This window comes from Malus sylvestris, chromosome 2, assembly GCF_916048215.2.
Source record: "Malus sylvestris chromosome 2, drMalSylv7.2, whole genome shotgun sequence".
Classification (NCBI taxonomy): Eukaryota; Viridiplantae; Streptophyta; class Magnoliopsida; order Rosales; family Rosaceae; genus Malus; species Malus sylvestris.
The window spans coordinates 31,030,896-31,054,816 of NC_062261.1; the positions used below are offsets into that span (position 1 = coordinate 31,030,896).

Consider the following 23,921-nt stretch of genomic DNA (forward strand, 5'->3'; position numbering starts at 1 on the left):
AAAAACTCGTAAATGTGAAATGTTTGGTTAATGCCTAAACATGAGTTAAACGGAGGAGTATTGATGGTTGGCTATAGGTCTTAATTGAACCAATGATGCATCATGTGAGATGACATGTCCCCATGCAAAAACTGCCAATTTTGTTTTCATGAGCAGGGCGCAAGCTATTAATTGAAGCCCCTTGATAAATGCTTCTGCTAAACCATTTTGAGTATGGACATAAGGAACATGGTGTTCTACATCAATGCCTAGTGTCATGTAGTAATCATCAAAGGTTTGAGACGTAAATTCACCAGCATTATCAAGTTGGGTTGACCTAATATGGTAAATCTAGGAACTATGAATTATCTGAGCAAGAAGTCTCACAAAAGCTACATTTTGAGTAAACAAGAGGCAAACATGTGACCATCGGGTAGTTGCTTCAACCAAAACCATAAAATATTGAAATGGTCCACAAGGTGGTTGAATAAGCCCTTAAATATCCCATTGAATTCTTTGCAAAATTGATGGGGATTCAACATCAATCTTCAATTGTGATGCTACAATTACCAACTTCCCTTGAGAATAAGCCTTGCAAGGGTTTATCATTTGATATAGCAATGTGTATGCTCAATAATGGATGTCCATTAGAGTTGGTAATGATTATACACATCATGGTGGATCCTGCATGATCCAGACGGTCATGCCAAAGCATGTAAATTTTTGGATCAATGAATTTCTGGTTCATGACAATATGTGCTTCAATTGTCTTTGTGTATGTATAATACAATCCACTCAATAAACCACACAACTTCTCCAATGTATACTTATAGGTATCATTAGAGGTAATGCATAAATTTTCCACATTTTCTGCACTTTTCATTTCAATATGGTATCCATTTAAACATGTCTTTAAAAACTCAAATAATTTTGAGTAGATCGAGTAGCGTACAACACATTTTGTACGAACAATATTGTTCCATTTGGTAACATGATCTGGGCTTTTCCTGAGCCTTCACTCTTCTCCTTGAATGAGGCTTGTTACAGGTCCACTAGATGTTTGGGGTACGAGGTATGCGCCCATTTCTTATTGCTACCATACCTATGGCAAGCTCCTTCAGGATTTCTAAGAGTGCTATTCATATGAGCTTTATCCTTGTGACGATTTACATTTTTGAAGGTCGGGCCTGGATTATACCTTAGACCTTAGTTGTAAAGCTGGACACCATGATTCTTGCCTTTCTCATTCCACCGACCTCGCTTGTGGCTACGTCCTCGTTTGTAATTATTGCCACGAGAGGATACGATGTTCACTTCGAGGGAAGCAACATTCACTTATGGGAATGACACCGATCCAGTAGGTTGGGATTGATGATTTTTCATCAGGTGCTCATTGTTTTGTTCATCCATAAGGAGCACCGATATCAACTGGTTGTACTCAGTAAAGCTTCGCTCTCTATACTGCTGCTGCAAGAGCACGTTGGAGGCATCAAAGGTGCTGAAAGTCTTTTCCAGCATATCTTCCTTAGTGATATTCTCCCCCACAAAGTTTCATATGGGAGCTGATTATGAACATTGCAAAGTTATACTCAGCAACCTTATTGAAATCTTGGATTCTCAAGTGTGTCCACTCATCCACTCATAACAAGGTCTTAGGAGAATCACCATTTTCTAGTGATTGTATATATTTCTCAATGCTTTCCAGATGGCTAATGGGTCTTCAACTATTAGGTAATTGCTCTTCAATCCTTCATCAAGGTGGCGATGGATAAAGATCATGGCCTTCGCTCGATCTTGAGAGGATGCATTGTTTACCTCCTTGATGGTGTCTCCAAGGTTTTTTGCCTCTAGATGGATCTTGGCATCCATTACCCAAATTAGGTAGTTTTTCCTAGTAATATCAAGGGCAACAAAATCAAGCTTTGCCAAGGTTGCCATTTTCTTTTTCTAATAGAAAAAGAAGATGTGTAAGAACTTGTAATAATATGTATTATGGAGGAACGTAATGTTAAAACTTCTAGTTCTTACAAATTTTCCATTTTGACATTCAGGTCAAAATGATAAGCACTCGAAACTTCAGGCTCGAGATTTACATAATTAATGATGAAGGCGATTGTACCACTCCACTCTCATTGAAACAATATAGCGTAGGATGGGTGATTATACCGCACCACTCAAGCAACAGGAAAATTTAAATATGCAATGCAGGGTGGGCGATTATACAACACCACCTAAAATTGCAGAAAAATTAAATTTGCAGTTCAAGATGGGCGATTGTACCGCACCATCTAAAATCGCAATAAAACAATATAAATAAACACTGGGTTAGTAATCAGTAGCTACACCAAACAAGAAATAAAAAATATAAGTAATTGTTATATTGAGAACTAGGAGAATGCACAGTGCTAGCAATTCTTGGCAAAGGTACATCAAGCAAGTGAGGTAGAGGAGGAAGAAGAACAGTAAAATCCTTGGAGGAAGCATTTTTCGGTGAAGGGAAACGAGAAATGGTTAGGGTTAGAAAGTCGTGCTGATAATGTGTTATAAATAGGTAAAAGTTAGAGAGATAACCTTTACTACAGACAAGAGCGAAGCGGGTGTAATGTATCACATTGTTTATTTTCGTAACCATAACAAAAAAAGATTGTAGGTAAAGAAAGGAAGGAAACGATATTCATATTATTGCTTTCACTTATTTTCTGTTATGTTGTGTGTTGTGATCATACATAGAATGCTCCTTACATAGAGCCATATCCGTGAAGAATCATAAAAGTGAAATAAGTGCATTTTGAAAAACATCATACAAAAACAACAATGCTACTATTCTTAAGTCTTCCTTAGGCCATTTCCAATCGAAGACTGGCCAGATGGCTCGTTTTAGCCCTCTGGCCCTCTAGGATATTAATATTTTAATGAACAGTACATGGCTATATTTGCCTCCATCTCTAACCGAGGGCTAAAGGGCCATAAGGCTCGTTTTAGCCCTGTCACAAAAAATTGTTTCTAATTGAGGGCCAAAGGGCCAAACATAATTTATTATTTAAAAACTAAAACTTAAATTCAAATCCAACGGCTAAGTGACGTTAGCATGACGTCAGCTAGTTGTTGGATTTGAATTTTTTTTGCTATAAATAGGGTGGATATTGGGCTATAATTCACACAACTTTGAATTCAATCTATTTCAATTCAATCTCTTTCAACTCAAGTTTGCAATGAGTTCCAACTTTGGATCCTCTTCAGATTCCAACTGGGGTCCTCATCCGATTCCAAATTGGCAAAAAAATGGGCACAAATGAGACGAGAAAATAAGGTGTCTGATGAAGAAGTTCAACTAAGATGCAACAAACAAAACAAAGCAGCAGCCATGGTGTGTTAACCAACTGAGGAACAACCTCAATGGGGTGGCTCTGTTGCTGGTCGCTCTTACAAACCACAAAACAGAGTGATGACACATGCCAATCTGATGAACAACTACTTCAACCCCAACTTGGTGTATATAGAAGAGGATTTCAGACGTTGCTTCCTGATGAGGCATCATGTCTTCAAGCGTTTACTTCGTGATGTCCAGTATGTCAATCCATACTTTTGATAGAAGCGGGATACAGCAGGCCGCCCTGGTTTCTCACCTCATCAGAAGGTTACTGTTGCATTTCGAATGATGGCCTATGATTCTCTAGCTGATTCGATAGATGAAACCCATGGTATGTCTGAGTCTACATGCCTCAATACTCTTGAACAATTCTGTGATACAATTGTTCAGGTTTACAAAGACGAGTACCTTCATGAGCGAAATCAAGAAGATATGAATCGACTTCTTCGCAAAGCTGAAGACCGTGGGCTTCCAAGCATGATAGGGTCATTAGACTGCATGCATTGAGATTGGAAGAACTGTCCCACCGTATGGCAATGAGGCTTTAGAGGAAGATCGAGAAAGCCAACTGTTATGTTAAAGGAGGTTGCCTCATATCACACATGGATCTGGCATGCTTTCTTTGGAGTCCCTGGATCCCAAAATGACATTACAGTTCTTGGGCGTTTACCCCTCTTCAATCGCCTGACAGAAGGTAAAGCACCTCAACTTGACTACTAAATCAACGACTGTCAATACAATATAGGGTATTACTTGGCAAATGACATCTACCCAAAGTGGGCGACACTTGTCCAAGCAATTCCAAACCCTAGGAATTAGGGGTGGGTTCGGTTCCGTTCGGTTCGGTTTTTGGCCGAAACCGGAAACCAAACCGAAATTACTGTTCGGTTCGGTTCGGTTCGGTTTTTCTTCGGTTTTTTTCGGTTCGGTTTTTTTCGGTTTTGATTTTTTTCGGTTCGGTTTCGGCCCGGTTCGGTTTTTTTCATGAGTTTTTTTTTTTTTTTCTTTTAAATCTGGAGCTTGAAGCCTTGAGCATCATCAGTGAGAAATCATCATGCAAGTTGAACAACAGATAAATCCACATTTAAAAAGAGAAAATATATACATTCCGTGCTTAACTGAGTAGGTTGCTAGATAGGAGAATCCTTGATCCCATTGCAGCAAGCTTGTCAAAATTGTAAACACTAACTAACTAACTAACAACAAAACTAATGTAAATACCTACTTGAATCTTTTATAAACAAAACAGCATGCCCATCAACCAATTGGGTTGGAAATCATAAAGATGGATTTGATGCCTTGGGGTATGAAATCGAAGGTGGAGTCGATCCAGGCTTCGACCTCGTCCATGGAGACAACTTTGACATCGGGAAACAAGCAGAGCCCAGCCAAGCTCGGGCCATGGTCTTCCATTCCTGGGAGGACTGCTCGCTCAAAATCTTACAAGCTGCCGCAGGTTCTGAGGTGGGATTTCTGGGTTTTGGTTGTGTTTTTGGTTGGAGGGAGGTAGAGAGAGAGAGAGTTGGTTGGAGGGAGGTAGAGAGAGAGAGGGAAACAGAGAAGAGAATGATGAATGATGGGAATTGGGTATGAAGTGGCTAGGGTTAAAGGTGTTGGTGGCTGCGGCAGGAACCAGAGAGAGAAGAGAGGAATCTAAAATAGAAAAGGTGTGGCTGCCTAGGGTTTTGTTGATCATTAACAAAAGACTATAGATTTCAATTTTATAAATAATTTAGTCATACATCCATAGCAAAACAAAACCCACTGCCCACTTGGTTTCAGGGAAGCTTTCTCAAGCTGCAGTGCATGGGTTCGAACCCCCATGACTCTAGAATTTCGAAGTTTTTTTTAATGATTTTTTATAATTAAAATATTATAAAAAATAATTAAATATATATTTCGGTTCGGTTCGGTTCGGTTCGGTTTTCGAACCTCAAAAACCGAAACCGAACCAGCCATATTCGGTTCGATTCGGTTTTGACAGTTTCGGTTCGGTTTTTTTTCGGTTCGGTTTTTTTCGGCCTCGGTCCGGTTTTCGGTTCGGTTTTTTTCGGTTTTCGGTTTTTTGAACCCACCCCTACTAGGAATGATGCGGAAAAGTTGTTTACCTTACACCAAAAGGCATACCGGAAAGATGTTGAGAGAGCTTTCGGTAATCTACAAGCACGGTGGAAGATCATCAGCGAACAGGCAATAGGGTGGAGTAGAGAAAATTTGGACTCCATCATGATGTCTTGCATCATATTACACAATATGATAGTGGAGGATGAGCGAGATGGGTATATTGATGGAGAGTTCGATGACGACCAAAAAGATCCAAATAGGTTAAGAATGGCTCGTGCAAAAATATATGATGGGCCTAATTTGCCTTTCAATTCAAGAACTGGTAGTATCTCTATAAATGAGTATATGAGGTGCTATAGAATGATACGTTCTCGTGCCACAAACAAGTACCTACAACAGGATCTTGTTGCACATCTTTGGGCCAAAAGAAGCATGGAGTAGGCGTTTAAGTTTTATATTGTTAAATGTTTTTAAAAATGTTGTTTAAGTTTCATGTTGTTAAATGTTTTTTTATATTGTATAATTTTTATGTTGGTTAATGTTATTTAATGTTGTTTCATATTATTTAATGTTGTTTCATGTTACTTATTTAATTTAATGTTGTATAATGGCTTAGAAAGTTATAGGAAAAAAAAAACTTAAAAAAAATATAAACAAATTTTGTAAAATAGAAGTTATAGGAAAAAATGGAATTTAAACAAAAATATGAAAGAAATTTTGTAAAATAGAAGTTATAGGAAAAAAATAGAATTTAAAAAAAATATATGAAACAAATTTTGTGAAATAGAAGTTATAGGAAAAAATGGAATTTAAAAAAAAATATGAAACAAATTTTGTAAAATAGAAGTTATAGGAAAAATTTTGTAAATAAAAATAAATAAATAAAACAGTGCAAAAAAAAATTCAAAAATAACGACTAGCTGACGTTAGCTAACTGTTATATTCAAAATTTTCCCTACTATTCATGTTGGTTATAACCGACACTATTGCTCTTAATCTTGTTGGTTATATCCAACAGGAAATCCAACAGTTTTAAGAAAAAATATAAGCCAGCCTAAGCTAGCTGGCTGGTTGCACGCGGCCAGGCTTTGGCCATTTCGGATTTCGTGGGGCCCACGAGCCCTCTAGCCTAGTCTTCGGTTGGAGACGATTTTCGAGCTATTTTCGGCCTTATGGCCCTTTGGATCGTTCAGTTGGAGATGACCTTACTTTTCATCTTTAGCTAAAACATGTGGGCATTCATTCCCAGAACTTTTACAACACTCCACTATTTATAGAAGTTGAGATGCGTTTTTGAAAAACATGTGACTATTCATGAAAGGGAAATTTTATTTGAACCCACATAACTTCTTTCTACACCCAACTTACCCTCTACACCCATATTATTTTTAATGAAAGAATTAATATCTCTTTAAACCCAATTTTATACCTAAATTACCCTCACAAACCCAATTCAAAATGTGAATTTATCTTTACACCAATTAAAAAATAAAATTCCAATTGAATAATTTGGTGATCGATGTCCAAATTGAAAGAGAGATAAAATTCCAATGGAAGATTCAAAATGTGAACGAGACAGTGAATAATGGAATAATTTGGAGTCTGAGCCTCTAAGGTGGTTTTTGTCAAAGAGCTTTAGACTTGAACTCAACCAAACGCCTGTATTCGATGAACCCAGAGTGACCACTGTCATGCCAGTTGTTGAACTCAACCACACGCCCGTATTTGCTGAATCCGCAAGAACTGCTGCCATGCCAGTCATCGAAACTGAAGGTAAGGATAATCAAATTCAACCTCAGGCTCCAAGCTTGAACGAGACAGTTAATAAAACTCCAAATTCAATCCTCTGTTCCAATATGAATCTTCCATATACTTTCTTGATATCCATGTCCTCGTGTTTGTATTTGCATAAGCATAAAGTACATGCTTTCATATGTCTATACTTAAAACACCACAAAAAATAAACTAATAATAACTTTTCTTTCTATGTAGATATTGTGATATGTGGCAGTTAGGCGGGAATGCTAGGGGTATCGACGAACCTGCCATAGGTATAGAGAATGGTGATGGACAATTTGTGTGGCCCGTAAAGGTTGAGGATGAGCTTGCCAAGCTCTACCATGGAGATGATGTGTTATACTTAGAGGTGACTTATCTTCAGGAACACCCACCTCCTTCTCAAGCTGGGAAACAACATCTTTTCTGTTGAAACTCAAAAACTCATCTTCTCAACTTCATAAAAAAATAGAAATCAAACGAAAAAAAAAAAAAAGCATTTCAACATAGGATCAATGTAGGGTTTTAGCCAACGTAGGATAAACATTACATGATGGTAAGGTTTAATTTGGGTGTGGGTTTATTGATAAATTTCATTTAGTTATTAACTTCATCTTGTACTTAATGGTAATCATGCAATAAGGTAAAAAAGACAATTCACATATAAAGTTTAACTTGGGTGTAGAAAGAGGTTATATGGGTTCAAATAAAATTTCCCTTCATGAAAAGATAAAAAATACAACTGTTCATTTGAATTTCAAGTTTGGACATATAAATCTTTCCCACCAAAAGACAGCTTCTAATATTATATTACTAATATTAAAATTAGGCAGGTTGGTTTTACCTCCCATGAAAGTGCAAGGACGAACGCCACTTTTACTAGTTGTGTGAGTACAAGCTTGTCATGGAGAAGATGCACCACACCATATGCAGAAGAATTGCGAGGAAAAGGGACCAAATTGAAGCAAACCAAAAAGAAGGGGCAGCTCATTCCGCTCGTGATTGATGATTTGTTGTTAATTGTTCAGTATTGTGTCTGGGGGTGCTAATGTTTCAATGAATGTGCTAGCAGAGTTGGAGGGTGGAGGAAAAGAAGGGGTTTTGCAAGGTTAAGGTTCTACAACAATTGGGTGGCATTGTTAGTGTAGCGTCAATATTTGTTCAATATTATTAATATTGTTCGTGGCGGGAATTTCCGTGGGAAATGCTTCCTGGTCGACGAGCACACAGCTCCCCGAGAGGTTGGCGCCGGTTGATGCTTTCTGTCGGGCTTCTGCTTTACTAGCGGGCTTGTCGGGCAAGGCTGAAAGAGAAGGACAGAGTTAACTTTGAAAGGTGTTTTTGTAAGGCCTTAGATGTAGGCCTTGAGGCTCACAATCAAGATTAACTTTTAAGTGCTCAGGCGTGCCACTGCCATCTTTAGCATGGCAGATGTAGAACGGATGTTTGAGTTTTAATTATATATATTCGAGAGACTATGTTAGTTATTGACAGGTGCCTTTGTGGGGCCTTAGGTGTAGGCCTTGAGGCTTCCCATAAATAACTAACTTAGTACTCGAACACATAAGGTTCCTTTTCTTGGTTTATATGAGTCTTATAACCATCATACTTCTGATTACCTGAGCTCAAAGAGTAGAATGAATCCAAATAGGTGCCTTTGTGGGGCCTTGAATAGGCCTTGAGGCTTCCCATCAGAACCCCTTCTATACTCAATGTTCTCGCCCGAGCAATAGGATGAATCCAAATAGGTGCCTTTTGTGGGGCCTTGAATAGGCCTTGAGGTTTCCCATCATAATTCATCCCGTACTCGAAAGTTATATGGTAATCATAATATAACAGCAATAAAACTAAGTGACAGGTCGATTACTTGCGCCTCAAGTAACTTCGGACTTCTGGTTATCAAAGCTTGTCGTGGATGGGTTAAGTCCACATCAAGTTCTTTTTTATGCCTTGAGACCAAGGACTTTTTAGAGTGATCAAATCTTATATGCCCGAGGGCTTAGAACTTAGATCTAGCTTGAACTGTGAAGACATATTCAAATCGGATTCAAGCGCTGAGAGAGTCTTTTAATAGCCATATTACTAGAAATAACTTGGATACAACTTGAAGTATACAACATATTGCTAGGCTAATGAATGAAAAGACAAAAACAAAGAGGGTCGGGCAAGGCTGATCGTCTTGCAACTTCCTATCTTTGTGGTTTATCAAGAGGTTTGAAAGCTTAGAAAAGGGGTTTGGGAGGTGAGTTTACAGAAAGAAATCGATACTACAACAAGAGTTGAACAGGGTAGCAGAGCTATTACAAAGGGTTTATCCTGAAAGGGATGAAGGCTTGGGCTGACTACAGCTTCGTTTTGAAGGCAAATCTGGCTTTGAGCAGAGTTTGTGCTTGTATTTGTTTGTTTGAGTGTCCTTGATTCCGACTTCTCTTTCTCCTTTTATAGACACCTTGGCTTGGCCTCCTGTAGCAATAATCTGGCCCGAATGTAGTTTGAAGGATAGTGACTCATCAGCTATTTACTTGTACTGCCACCATAAAGTACTTTTGGGCTAAGCAAGTGGTGCAAATGATCTGCACCTAGTCGGGAAAGGCCCTTTCTGCTTTCTGGGTTTGGGCTGAGCTTCGGGCTTTTCCTTCTCTTTTTGGGCCAACTCCCTTCTAAGCCCAAAGTTTAAGTTTTAACCCAAACAAATATGACGTCGATATTTAGTAGATATTGTTGATACGGTGTTTATATTTGGTGCAACGATCTGTAATTTTCTGCAAAGTAACTGGTCTGATGATCTCTTTAACCTTTATTAACTTTTGAAAAACAATACCAGTGATGTGCATGGCCTACACATCCTCCAGTTACGGGTACCTAATTCCCTATTTTTTATCCCTTGTTTCGACTTTTTTCCTTTCCACCATCTTCACAATGAGAATAATTTGTGTGGCACTAGTACAGTACCACATTAATGTTTCATATGACATAATATAGGCAACATATCCTCTTATAACGTCCTATGTCAATAATATAAGGACATGTAGAGAAAAACGAACACATATTATTGTTGATATAGAACACCTCCGTAACAGTGTACTTGGGTCATACAAGTCATACTCAACAAGAAAGAAAAGAAACATTAATTAATGGGATTAAGAAAAAGTACATTGCAATTGCAATTCCATGCATATGGATAATTGGATATGGTCCCATCACACCGCAAGTCATGCCTTTGATGCTACAATTCTCATCATATACAATCATCAAGGCCCCTGCATGCAGCTTACAAAATGCTTATTTTCTTCGCTGGGGAGACTAATTCAATCTTCCCCTAGCTTTGGAATTCGGAAATCAATGAGCAGACCAAAGCTTCAACTCCCCTTCTTGTTCAGCATCTTCATTGTCTTTCTATGCTTCTTTCAGGGGAAGTCATCACCTCTTGAGCTAGAAGATGACTCTTGGCTTGATGGAGAAGATGATGCTGTGAACATGGTTCAGAGCCACCAAAGTTCAAGGAGGACATGTGAGCTTTCCGCCGGAAAATGGGTTTACGATCAATCGTACCCTCTCTATGACTCAACTTGTCCGTATCTTAGCACTGCAGTGACTTGTCAAAAGAATGGAAGGCCGGATTCGGACTATGAAAAATGGAGGTGGAAGCCAAACAGCTGCTCCATTCCAAGGTACAACTCTAAACCAAAACTTAACTAAATAATCTATTTTGGGCTTAGCCAAATTTGCTAGAGCAGTGCGCTTCCTTCCCTGCATCTAAGTTTGAATTTCCCTTCTAGTAATTTAAAATCATTTAGTGTAATGTATTTCTTGTTTTGATAGTTATTTCTTTGTTTTCTTGTTTCAATGAAGGTTTGATACATTGAAATTTCTTGGAAAAAATAGAAGGAAAAGAATAATGCTGGTTGGTGATTCTATAATGAGGAATCAGTGGGAGTCCCTAGTGTGCTTAGTACAAGGAGTTGTTCCCACTGGAAGAAAGAGAGTGACCTACAATGGCCCCTCTATGGCATTCCATGCAATGGTACAATTATTTTTATTAAAATTGTAGGGGTCGTTTGATTACTATTTCATTTTCAGTTATCAATTTTCAGTTTTTAGCTTTCATTTATTCTAAAAACTGAAAACTTATCTGGTAACTAAAATCAAACAAAGAAATTTGCTTTACCTTGTATTGAGGGAAAGCCTCAAGATTTGATCCTTGTTCTTAAATCTTACATTAACATAAATGGTAAATTTAATTCACACACAGGATTTTGAGACATCAATTGAGTTTTCATGGGCTCCACTCCTAGTAGAGTTGAACAAAGGAGCTGACAAAAAGAGAATTTTACATTTGGACTTGATAGAAGAGAATGCAAAGTACTGGAGAGGAGTTGATGTTCTTGTGTTTGATTCTGCTCACTGGTGGACTCACTCTGACAAATCGAGTTCGTAAGAGAAAATTCGCATTCATCGAGTCACCTTTCCTCATTTCTTTTGCTTAGAAGTGGTAGCATTGTGGATGTTCGTAATTATGATCTTAATTGAAGAGTTTTTCTAATCTATTGCAGGTGGGATTACTACATGGAAGGACAGTCTCTGTATACAAACATGAATCCAATGGTTGCATACCAAAAAGGACTCACTACATGGGCTAAATGGATTGATTTGAACCTAGATCCTCGAAAAACCCGAGTGATTTTTCGAAGCATGTCACCTAGGCACAACAGGTACGTAATATGAGATCTCTGATGGAGTTATGATCCAAATATAATTCACAGAATTCTTCAGTATATACATGAATGTGTTCTATTCGCTTTTCGGCAGACAAAATGGTTGGAGATGCTATAATCAGAAGCAGCCTCTGGCTTATTTCAGTCACCAACATGTTCCTGAGCCATTGATAGTGCTGCAAACTGTATTGAGAAATATGAGATTTCCAGTATATCTTCAGGACATAACAACAATGTCGGCATTTCGAAGAGACGGGCACCCTTCTGTGTACAGAAGGGCCATGGGGCAAGAAGAGAGGCAGCACCCAACAGGCTTATCCTCTGACTGCAGCCATTGGTGCCTTCCTGGGGTGCCTGATAGTTGGAATGAGATGTTGAGTGCCTTGCTTTAAGTATGAGTTAATTAACTGTGTTAATTAAAATTTTACGTCAAGTGTGAGAGTAAACTCTTCTTTTCTGCAGATTAAAGTTTGTAATGCGAATTATGATGTTGTGGTGAGGTGGTTGTATGTGAGATGGTGATCACTCATCATATAATGCTTGGTAGCAAAGTCTCTTTGCACTCATATCTTTGTTTCTTCCGTTCTTTATTCGACCAATATTCAAATATAATCTAAGCTAAAGGGAGGAGGGAACAAACTTGGGTTGAGAGAGCACTTGCTGATCTAGCTAACTTGGCTACGCTCATGTCTACATCTATATTTTTAGTAGTCTAGATATTTATTTATACATTACTAATGAAAGAACATGCTTGGCTATAAAGATTTCTTTAGTTTCAGCAATCAAAATATGACTCTTAGTGGGAGAGGTTGAAGAACCAAAGTTTTCAATTCAAAAAGCAAGAGATGTGATCTTCACTTTTGTAGCCATGACCTTCTTGTAATAATGATGTCATGTAATAATTGGCATTCATCTCAATTGCTTTTGCAGTAGAAAGAGTGTCTAGTGGCAAACAACTTTGATAAGGTATTTCTCTACATAGAACTTAAACATAGCCTCTCTTTTTTCGAGATGACATTCTAAATTATTGTAATTTACAAAAATAGTCAAACTCAGGTGTAATGTAAGGGACCATCGCATTGCCCTTGCCAACTGACCTACTGATTGAGCTATAATATTAATATCCATTTTTTTTCAAACTTTTCTGTGAGTATTTCATATCAAAACAAACGCATCTTTTTCTCTATGAATAAGAAAAAATGGCTAAAAAACTTAGTTCCTAACCACATTTTGATTACGGATCTCTTCTTCCTTGGCAGGCAGAGGCAATTTATGCAGTTTATTGGCTAATGAAATTTTATCCTCCAAAAATATACCTTATTTTTATTAATATATATCAGCACTATTCTAACTTGCTCATAAAATTTGCTGCATGCAGTCATATACATACAAATTAATAAATTCAAACAAAAGAAGAAACTGCAGTACTCCTCTAGCTAGCTCAATCAATGTGATCCAAGCTTCTTTTTCAACTTTGAAATCTCCTTAGAACTCAATCCAAAAGCTTTTTCCAAGAGTTTATCTTTGATACCGGATCCAAAAATTGCAGCGGGGATTTTCTGGGTTCCAGGGTTTTGGCTGTCAAAACTGCCCAATATAGTTGCCGGAGTATCACCAACATTCATTTGAAAGTGCACTAGACTCCTTGGAAACACCATCACTTCACCTTTTTGGATCACTTTGGCCAAAATCCTGTTATTCGTATCAACAAACCCCTAATAGATCTTTCCTTCGAGCACAAATGCAATCTCTGTTGCCCTCGGGTGAAAATGTGGCACGTTTACTCCACCAACTTCAAAGTCAGGTCGGACAAACGACATGCCAAGCGTGTTGAGTCCTGGAAAGACGTTTGAGTTCACAGAAACGCCAGAGAGCCAGCTTGGACCAAACTTTCCAGGAACCCTAACGCCCGAAAATACAAAATCTTCTACTGTTGCTAGGGATGAGTTCTTGCATTGGTTGGCATGACTCGTTGGCTCTGTGTTGGCTATGCAGAAGTCTTGAACAGGATCCGGATCTGAAGCGAAAATGACATAGCTCTTGTTGAAGAGGAGGACGACGAAAAGGGCTACTGTTTTGTAGCCATTTTTGGTATAAAAAGCAAGAATGCAGGACGAGGAGAAATGTTGCTTTCAAGTTACAAACATTCAACCGCTTTGATCTGGAAAATTATGGCATCAAAGAACAAATGTTCAAGGCAAATACTAATATTACTAGCTAGATAAGGAAACAAACCATTAAAAATGTCGTTATTGTTGATGCTGCACTTTACATGGAATTAGTTGTATATACTAACTTTGCTTAGGAATAAAGTGAGAATTGAGGATACATCCACCAACATGTAGTTTGCTTTTTCTTCTGTTTTTGGTGGAGAATTAGAATTGTAGTGGGGGGTTGAGTTGTGCTTATGGCTCTCATTATTACAAAAAAGCTTGATCTTATTAACTTTAGCACAAACAACAATCCTAGCTGTCTGAAAATTCTACTATGCTCTGGTTAGATCTTGCTCATTGGATCTTTGACTAAAGATTTAACGACTGGACACTGAAAATAAATTTGGAGCATTTCTAACCGAGATGTTAAAATCCAACCATGGACAAAAAACAACTATTTTGTACAAAAACATGGCTCCTAGGGATGAGCCAAATGATGACATGAATTGAAGGAGGAGAGGGATGAGCCAAATGATGACATGAATTGAAGGAGGAGAGTCTAGCGTCACAAATGGTAGCAACCAAGTTTGATGGCAATTCCTTCTACAAAATGGCATCAACCAAATTTGATTATTGGATTCTTGGTTAAGGATCTAACGACAAAAAATTATGGTGTATAAGATACACCGAAACAAAGTAGAAAATCCCCCACTCAACAACCCCTCACTCAGCATAGTAGAAAATCTCTTATTCCTCCGTCTTGACTTGCTACTCTTGAAGTATATGCATTTTTAGTGCCTTGAAGTTGAAGGTACTTTCACTTTCATGTCATAAGAAAAAAACAGAAAGTGAAAACTTTCTTGGCCTGGAAGAAGAGAAAAGTTGTCAACAATTTTTAGGTGCTATGGGGTGGCCTATAACATGATTGGAAGCCAATTTGTGTTTTATTTCACATTTTTTATGGAAGTGATAATAAAAATTAGAAGATTCAAACAAGACCACGAAAGATGCTAATTGTGTTTTTTATTCTTCGGGAAAATAAGATTTGCACGTTTTGAATTTTGATTTGAAAGACGAAGTTTGGATTTGTAGGACATTTTAATAAAAAGCTTGTTGGAAGCTTTAATATGAAGTTAATAACATTAACTATTTCCTTGCTGCGTAGACACGTTCGAAAGCAAGGTGAATACATCACTTAAAACGAGAAGTTCATTTTTGAACTATTTTAGTACCACTAAACAAGGGCATCGGGCGAAAGACAAATTCAAAAGCAAGCAGCCAAGTTCATGGTATAGGAGAGTGGACCGGCCTTGCGTGTATCGAAGATTATCTCGAAAACTAACGCATCAACAAGTCACTTTGAGCTGACAGGTACAGTATACTTTACAAACAACTGTAGTTTATCCAGGTATTAGTGAACTATCTATATCGGTTTCTGGCCTCCGGATGTAGTAACGCAGCCAGTTCACCAACACCTGAAAATTCAAAAATTCAAAATAAATAAATAAAAAAAAACTTAAAACAACAGATGGTGCATAAGGTTCTTACGATGCAAACCCGACTTTTTTTTTGGTTGTAACATTATCAACATTTGTAAACCCTCTCTCGCCTAAAAGTATTGATTATTGAAAGGTCACATAATTTGTAAACCCTAAAACCTGAGACAAGGAACTGTTTAACGCAGCCCCTCTGTTGCTGACATTATCTTTGGCTACCAACCCCTATATGAAGAGACAAGAAAGTTAACCATAGATAAATGGGAGGAAAGGTGGAGAGAAAGCAATTAGGGGAGGGGAGGGTGACACACCCCAATCCCGATATTCCTTGAATACCAGGATAGGCACGTGTTGGCCGACATCCCAGGGTGACGAAAGTCATCTATTGAGTGCAAATGTTGAGAATAAAGGATGGATAAGACTTATAAATATAAAAGAATAAATAAGAAGCATTTAAAGAACGTGTTCAGAGCATACAACTAGCTAGAATACTAAAAGAAATAATATAAAATTGATGAAAACAAAGGATGGATCCTACACCGAGAGGACTCGAAGATGCTGATGCAGAAGTGCCTGGATGCTGGGATTGTATGCCTCGATTCTAAATCCTGAAGGGAGCACAAAACAAACATGAGTAGACCAAGTTGATACACACACACACACACACATATATATATAGTAAAACAGTTATCAACGTACTAACCTCCAAGTTTTATGAAAACACATATAAACATAGGTTTTCCGAAACCTAGCATGTCGTACAATGTCTCAAATCATAACTTGTATATATAATAATCACTAGTGAATTGTCCAATAACCCTCCATGCCCCATGCCAGCTCCCCATCCCTGAGAAGACAATCAGAGGAAAATACACTTCAGGCCCCATGCCGGCTCCTCGTCCCTGTGCTAAATAGCTAGAGGAAACACCCTCCAGGCCTTATGCCAACATCAAACCGTCGCCCGGGACAGACCGGAATCTATGCCTATGTCCCGTAGCGGAAAGGACCACTAGGTAAGTACAAAACCATTGAACATATATATATTGAAAAGCAACTTCAAAGTATAAAGTCATCCATCATCTATATTATAAAGAGGTGTTCGAAACATGTTCTAAATATCATATCGTCATCCATCAGATATTTTATAAGAACACGGTTTATAGGAAAAATAGTAATAATTCAAACTAGCCTCAGTAAGCATGTTATCTCAAAGCATTTCATAGAACATAATCATCAAATCATGCTTTTGATGTATGCATTTCTACTATCAAAACATGCATTTTTAGAAGGGGTGCACTTACAGATACTTAGCCCCCGAAGGGCCACGCAACTAGCGAAGACAGAAACGCCACTATAATTGCCCCTAAGCACATAAAAGGTTCAATTTAATAAAACTATATTAAAACAATTGAACTTGGAAAAACGGACATCGGAAACGGATTCAGGACCTCGAATTACCTTAAGAACGGTCCCAGATAAATTTCGTAAACGTCAATAGAAGTCAACAGGGGAATATTCCGTCGGATTGGACTTGGGTCTTAAGGGTGTTGGGTTAAGCCTAGGGGTTTTGGGGTTTAGAGGGCACATGCCTAAGGCTCTAAAGAACATGGCCCGAAGGCCTTAGGGTTTTAAAAAAAAAATTAATAAACAAAAATAATTAAAAAGGCTGGGGTTGGGCTTAGGGCCCCCAACAGCTACAACCCAAAGGCCTTAAGCCTAAGGATTTTTGGGTTCTAGAGAGGATGGGCCTATGGCCCTAAATAAAACGGCCCAAAGGCCTTTTTATTAAACCAGATAAGATTAAAACAAAATAAATAAATAAAAGAAATGGGTTTGGGTTGGGCTCGGCAGGAAAGGCCCAAAAGGCCTATGTTTGATGGGTCGCCGGACCCAAGGAAGAAGAAGGTCGAAATTCGGCTAGAAAGTTCCTTAACTTTAAATGCTCATAACTTTGTCAATACTAAACAAAATCAAGTGATTCAAAAACAGAAATCATATCTCTCGAAGAGGCGAAGAGAATGGTACCTCACACGACGTCTAACTTGCTGTGGTTTGGCCGGAAAACTCCTCAAAAACCACGGAGGTCGCCGGAAACTAGGTAAGATTCAAATGGATATAACTTCTTCAATACTTAACGAAATTGGGTGAAACAAAAAGGAAAGTTGTAGTACTTAGCGAGACAAAGAGATTGATACTTTGCATGCTAGCCAACTCAACATGGTTTGGTCGAAAATTGCCTCGAAAGGGGCGGTGCTCGCCATAAAATTGGGGAAAGCTCCTCGAGCTGTTTTCACATCTAACCCTTCACCAAAAACCATATTTTAACAACCACTAAGCCTTCTAGACTACTAAGAAGGAAGATCGAATGGTGTTTTCAACTTACCTCGTCGAAAATCATGTGCACCGTGACTGTGCACAGTGCCAAGAAGAGAGAGAGTGAGCTCGGAGAGGTGCGGGAAAGAAGGGAGGATCCGAGTGATGGTGATGGTGTGAAAGTGGTGAAGGCTGCCTGTGTATATGTCTGTAAACGTGTGTGTGTGTTCGGGGGAGAAGGTTGCAGAGAGAGTCGAGAGGGAGAGAGCTGAAGGAGAGAAAGAGGGTTATAAAAATAAAAATAAAAAAGAAAAGGGGATGGGAACCGGGGGACAAAATAGAGGGTGGGCCCCTTAGGCTCACCAATTAAGACCTAAAAACAATTTTAGAAGAGAAAGATCTAGCCTAAGGTGAAATTTCACAAAAATACCACCTTTATTCCGATAAAATCGGGACAGGTTGTTACAGAGGCCATACTTCTATATCGATCTTAGCTTATTCTACATCAATATTATGATAAATGCAAAGTGAAGAAAATAGGTATAGTGCAATGACTATAAGTCCAACAGCTAATACATCAATTCCAAAGGAAATCACATAATACAATCAGAACACTGCCCACAAAAAAAAAGCTAAAAATTTAATCCACTTTAAAGTGTGTGTGAGAAAGAGATAGAGAGAGAGAGAAAGAGATCAAAACTCAGCCTAGACTGACTACTATTTACTTTGTTTCTTGGCTTTGCCTACCACCCAAACAACAAACCAAAAACAAAACACTTTTTTTGGCAACAGGACCTCAAACATATTTTATTAAGATTCATCTTGACAAATAAATGGAACCAAAAAACAATCTACTTCTTTTCATCTTTAAAGAATCAAAAGAGGATACTAGAGACACCAATTTGGCTTGAATATGTTTTTGTTTTTTGATTTTGTAGCTTAAATTTTGTGGTTTACAGAACTAGCAATGAAACTGCCTTAGTATTGCAGCACAACTTAACTAAGGCCCCTCTGCAAGGTCAGAAGATGCTAGAGACACCAGTTGGTGTGATCACCTTGATGTACAAATTTAGCCGCAAGAACAACAGTAATAACCTTATTTTCTACTCAAATTTGGTCAAAAGATAGGCATGGCGCAATCCTGAAATTAGTATGGTAGATACCTTATGTGGTCTATTAGGATGACCGACAGTCGATGGCTAGCTCTGATACCAAACTGAAGCAATTCAACTTACACTGGGGGGGTTCTAATTGGAAGGATTTGAATTCCAAATTTCATGTCATGATACTAAGTTAAAGTATATTGTATTACCATTATTCTAAAAAGCTTTAACTATTAAGTGAAAAATGAAACTGGTATACAATGCTATACTAAGCACCTAGACCTAAAATGTATGAGAATCTCCACTAGCACCACAAAACTAGTTCAAACTTTCTTTTAAAACTACGTATGGGATCAACTCAAAATACGCATAAGTAATCTGTGCTACACCATAAAGAACAAAAAGAAATAAGTACTCACAATCGAGTTAAATAAAACTTCACTTTTTTTACTGGTCCCTCAGTGATGACAGTTCCCTTAGCCACATCCAATCCCATATCTTTCAATGCATTCATCTGTCCTCATTTAAACAAAGGTACTGTTGGAAATTAATCTAATCCAGCCTCTTTAGTATTCTATTTTTAATTTAAGCAACTTAGTTGTAAAAGCTAACAGCTAGTTTTTTTTATTTTATTTTAAATATCCTTGTCTATTGTGTAAAGCCATCTCACACTAGACACACGTATGTCTCAGATTAGAAGTGAGGTATATGGCTTAGATGAACAATAGCACAATTATAATTTAAAGGACAATGTACCTAAGGTTGTAGCTAGATAAGGATGAATGTAAGGGAATGAATCAATCAATGAAATCACCTAGAGGAGCAGCTATGATTTGCTTACTCTAAAATTCTCTAAAAACATTCTCCGAAATTCTTTTTGTTCTTTACCTTTTTCTTTCATAAGTTTTTACCATAATCCATCATGGCCTCAAAGCCTGGTTTCGATATGTGAACTAAGAGTCTATAAAGTTGTGAACTTTAGGGAATTTCCAACGAGAAAAACCTTAGAAATCAAATTTTTTTCCTTGTGAGCGATGGCTGGAACAGCTGGCAATGACCTGAAAGCTCCAATCTTTCAAGGTGAAAACTATGACTTTTGGAGAATAAGGATGATAACCATTCTCTCAAGTCTCATGATCTTTGAGATTTGGTGGACAAGGGGTATGTAACCCCAGCTGTGAAAGAAACTCTCACGAAGGATGCTAAAGCTCTTGGCTTTATTCAGGGTGCAGTCTCCAACATCATATTTTCGAGGATTGCAAATGAAGAAACAAACAAAGGAGCATGGGAGATTCTTCAAGAGGAATACAAGGGTGATAAAAAGGTTAGAAGAATGAAACTTACCTTTGTTAGACGTGAATTTGAGTACACTAGGATGAGGGAAAATGAACCACTTAAGGATTATCTTGTTAGACTATTTGATATTGTGAATCAAATGAAGAACTATGGTGAAGAACTCACAAATCAAAGATTAGTGCAAAAGCTACTTATTAGTCTAACAAAGTCCTATGATAACATTGTGTCACTTATTGAAGAAACTAAGGATACATATGTAATCAGCGTTCAAAAAGTGACCGCATCACTAAGAGTAGTTGAGCAAATGCTAGAAATGCATGCAGTAGATGATATGTCTACTAATAGGACCTTTCAATCACTTAATATTGGTGAGAAGAACTATAACCGTAGTGGATAGTCAAGTAATAGTCAAAAGGAGAAGAAACCATGGAAAGGAAAAACAAGAAATGGGAGAACAAGGGTGGTAGTCCTGCAAAACCAAATACCATTGAGGGAACCCATAAAATAGCTTGTAAGATATGTGATAAATTGCACTATGATGCTTACTAGATCAAGGGGAAAACCCAACTGTCACAAATGTGAAGGGTTTGGTCATCTAGCTAAAGATTGCAACAGTGGTAGAAGAAACCAATAGGTGTAATATGCAAACCAAGTTGATGAGGAAGAGGCTAATGTCACATCCTAGACTCGGTTCCGTCATAGCACGATATTGTCCTCTTTGGGCCCCAGCCACGCCCTCATGGTTTTGTTTCTAGGAACACACTAGTTTCGAATTCCATTGGAACTCAAAAGTTAAGCGAGTTCGAGCGAGAGCATTCCCAGGATGGATGACCTACTGGGAAGTTCTCACAGATTGTAAGATCCCACATCGACCAATGGAGAGGGGATGATGTGCCTTATATGTACATGCTCCCCTCCCTATAGCACTAAGCCTTTTGGGAACTCACTGGCTTCGAATTCCATCGGAACTCCAAAGTTAAGTGAGTTCGGGCAAGAGCAATCCTAGGATGGGTGACCCACTGGGAAGTTCTCATCTGAGTTCCCAGAAACAAAACCGTGAGGGCGTGGTCGGGGCCCAAAATGGACAATATCATTCTACGACGAAGCCAAGTCTGGGATGTGACATAATGGTATTAGAGCCACTCTACCGTTCGGTACGGATGTGTCGACGAGGACACCCGATTCCCCTTAAGTGGGGTGGATTGTAAGATCCAACATTGACCAATAGAGAGGGGGTGATGTACCTTATATGCACAGGCTCCCCTTCCTATAACACAAGGTTTCTTGAGAACTCACTGGCTTCGGATTCCATCGGAACTCCGAAGTTAAGCGAGCGAGAACAATCCTAAGATGGGTGACCCACTGGGAAGTTCTCGTCTGAGTTTCCAGAAACAAATCCACGAAGGAATGGTAAGCCCAAAGCGGACAATATCGTGTTACGATGGAGTCAATACTGGGATGTGACACTAATGTGTTCTTTACATGTAGTGCTACAACAATATAAGGAAATGAGATTGTGGTATATAGACAGTGGTTATAGCTACCACATGACAGCACATATGTCTTTACTCATTGATTTGCATACAACCTATACTGGCAGAGTTAAAATGGGGAATGGAAACATAGTGGATATTGTTGGTAGAGGAACCCTGATTATAGTAATTAAGAAAGGGAAAAGATACATCAGATAAGTGATGTTGGTACCTGGCTTGGAAGAAAACCTACTCAGTGTAGGACAAATGATGGAACATGAGTATTTCTTGCTTTTTGGTGATGATGTGGTTGAAATCTATGATGACAAGACCCTGCAGAATCTTGTCTCTAAAGTTGAAATGAAGAAAACAGAAGCTTTCCCGTATTGCTGAGATTTCTTGAGAATCTTGCAATGAAAACAATAGTGAATGAGTTTTCTTGGTTATGGCACAAGAGACTAGGCCACCTTAACTTTCAAAGTTTGAAAACTATGCAGAACCAACAAATGGTTCTTAGCCTACCTGAAATCAAAGAAACTAGTGTGAAGTGTGTGAATGAACTACCTTGGAAAAATAACACAGAAGCTAATTTCCAACTGGTCAAGCATGAAGAGCATTAGTGCCCTTGTAATTGATCCATAGTGACGTTTGTGGTCCAATGAAGATTGCTACACTTGGTGGTAACATATATTTTCTGATTTTTGTAAATGACCATTCCAGAATGTGTTGGGTTTATATGTTGAGAAAGAAATTAGAAATATTCAGTGTTAAAAAGTTTCAGATGCTTGTGGAAAGACAAAGTGGAATGAAGATTAAAAGGTTGAGAAGTGATAGGGGATGAGAGTACACATCCTTGGAATTTGACAAGTTCTGTAAGATTATTAGACTAAAGAAACAGTTGACGGTTGGGTATACTCCACAGCAAAATGGAGTAGCTGAGAGGAAGAACATGACAGTTGTGGAAATGGCTAAATCAATGTTGCATGATAAGATGATACCATACCATTTTTTGGGAGAATCAGTTTGCACTGCAGTCTATATACTCAACAGGTGTCCTACAAAAGCTATTGACAACTTAACACATTTTGAAGCTTATAGTGGAAGAAAGCCATATGTGAAGCATTTAAAAGTGTTTGGTTCAATCTGTTATGCTCATGTCCCTACTCAATTAAGACATAAACTAGAATAATGCAGCAACAAGTGTGTCTTTGTGGGATATATAAGATGTGAAAAAGGTTATAAGCTTTTCAATTTCAAAACAAAGAAAGTGATATTTTCCAGGGATATAGTATTCAAAGACAGTGCTCATTGGGATTGCGATAAACAAGTTGAATCAAATGTATACATACCACTGTCACTTGAAGATCAATAGACAAATGCTGAGTTTGAAGGGGATCATTCTAGTGAAATGGTCATGTAACACCAGTGCAATCTCCATTTGTACAACATTCACAATCTCAGTCCTCTCAATCATCTCAATCTTCACATTCTCCACAAGAGAGTGGAAATGTACAGGTCTCAAGTTCTCAAGAAACCACCCCAAGTTCAACTCCAATAAAGATGAGAAATCTGAATGAGATATATCCAACTTGTAATTTCTGTCAATTGGAACCAGAAGATTCCAATGAAGCTATGAATAAGGTTGCTTGGAAGAAAGCAATGCAGGATGAAATCACTATCATTAAGAAGAATGCCACTTTGGAACTAACTGAGGGACCAAGTGAGAAACCTGTTATAGGGGTAAAGTGGGTTTACAAAACAAAATTGAACTTGGATGGATTTGTGCAGAAGAACAAGGCTAGGTTGGTTGCAAAAGGCTACTCACAGCAACCTGGGGTAGATTTCAATGAGACATTTGCCCCAGTTGCTAGATTATACACCATTAGGACCCTTATTGCTCTTGCAGCACAAAAAGGGTGGAAATTACACCAATTGGACGTTAAATCAGTTTTCCTAATTGGATATTGAAAAAGGAAGCCTATGTAGAACAACATGATGGCTTTATAAGGTCTACAAGTTGAACAAAGCCTTATATGGCTTGAAACAGGCTCTTAGAGCTTGGTATGAAGAGATTGATTCTTACTTCACTAAGAACAATTTTTGTAAAGTCCCAGTGATGCTACCTTGTACACCAAGAAACAAGAAAACACATGAACACTCATAGTATCTATCTATGTTGATGAT

General features: G+C 38.2%; 2 protein-coding genes and 1 pseudogene across 2 annotated transcripts; 2 read left to right on the forward strand and 1 right to left on the reverse strand.

Annotated features, from left to right (window-relative positions):
- The first annotated feature begins 10,438 nt into the window (after window positions 1-10,438).
- Window positions 10,439-12,470, forward strand: LOC126584405 (protein trichome birefringence-like 36). The gene is made up of 5 exons (XM_050248802.1): window positions 10,439-10,860; window positions 11,042-11,213; window positions 11,442-11,623; window positions 11,743-11,901; window positions 11,999-12,470. The coding sequence occupies exons 1-5, from the start codon at window positions 10,454-10,456 to the stop codon at window positions 12,294-12,296; spliced, it is 1,218 nt and encodes a 405-aa protein (XP_050104759.1). The 5' UTR covers window positions 10,439-10,453; the 3' UTR covers window positions 12,297-12,470.
- A 729-nt stretch (window positions 12,471-13,199) lies between these two features.
- Window positions 13,200-19,483, reverse strand: LOC126602984 (germin-like protein subfamily 3 member 2; annotated as a pseudogene).
- A 3,814-nt stretch (window positions 19,484-23,297) lies between these two features.
- On the forward strand, window positions 23,298-23,705 carry LOC126602994 (uncharacterized mitochondrial protein AtMg00820-like). Its single transcript, XM_050269777.1, has one exon. The coding sequence runs from the start codon at window positions 23,298-23,300 to the stop codon at window positions 23,703-23,705; it is 408 nt and encodes a 135-aa protein (XP_050125734.1).
- Window positions 23,706-23,921: the final 216 nt, after the last annotated feature.

Coding starts and splice junctions, on each gene's coding strand:
- LOC126602994 (XM_050269777.1), top strand. CDS start 23,298: ATGAGAAATCTGAATGAGATATATCCAACTTGTAATTTCTGTCAATTG.
- LOC126584405 (XM_050248802.1), top strand. CDS start 10,454: ATGCAGCTTACAAAATGCTTATTTTCTTCGCTGGGGAGACTAATTCAA. Junction 10,861..11,041: donor AACAGCTGCTCCATTCCAAG/GTACAACTCTAA, acceptor GTTTCAATGAAG/GTTTGATACATTGAAATTTC. Junction 11,214..11,441: donor CTATGGCATTCCATGCAATG/GTACAATTATTT, acceptor ATTCACACACAG/GATTTTGAGACATCAATTGA.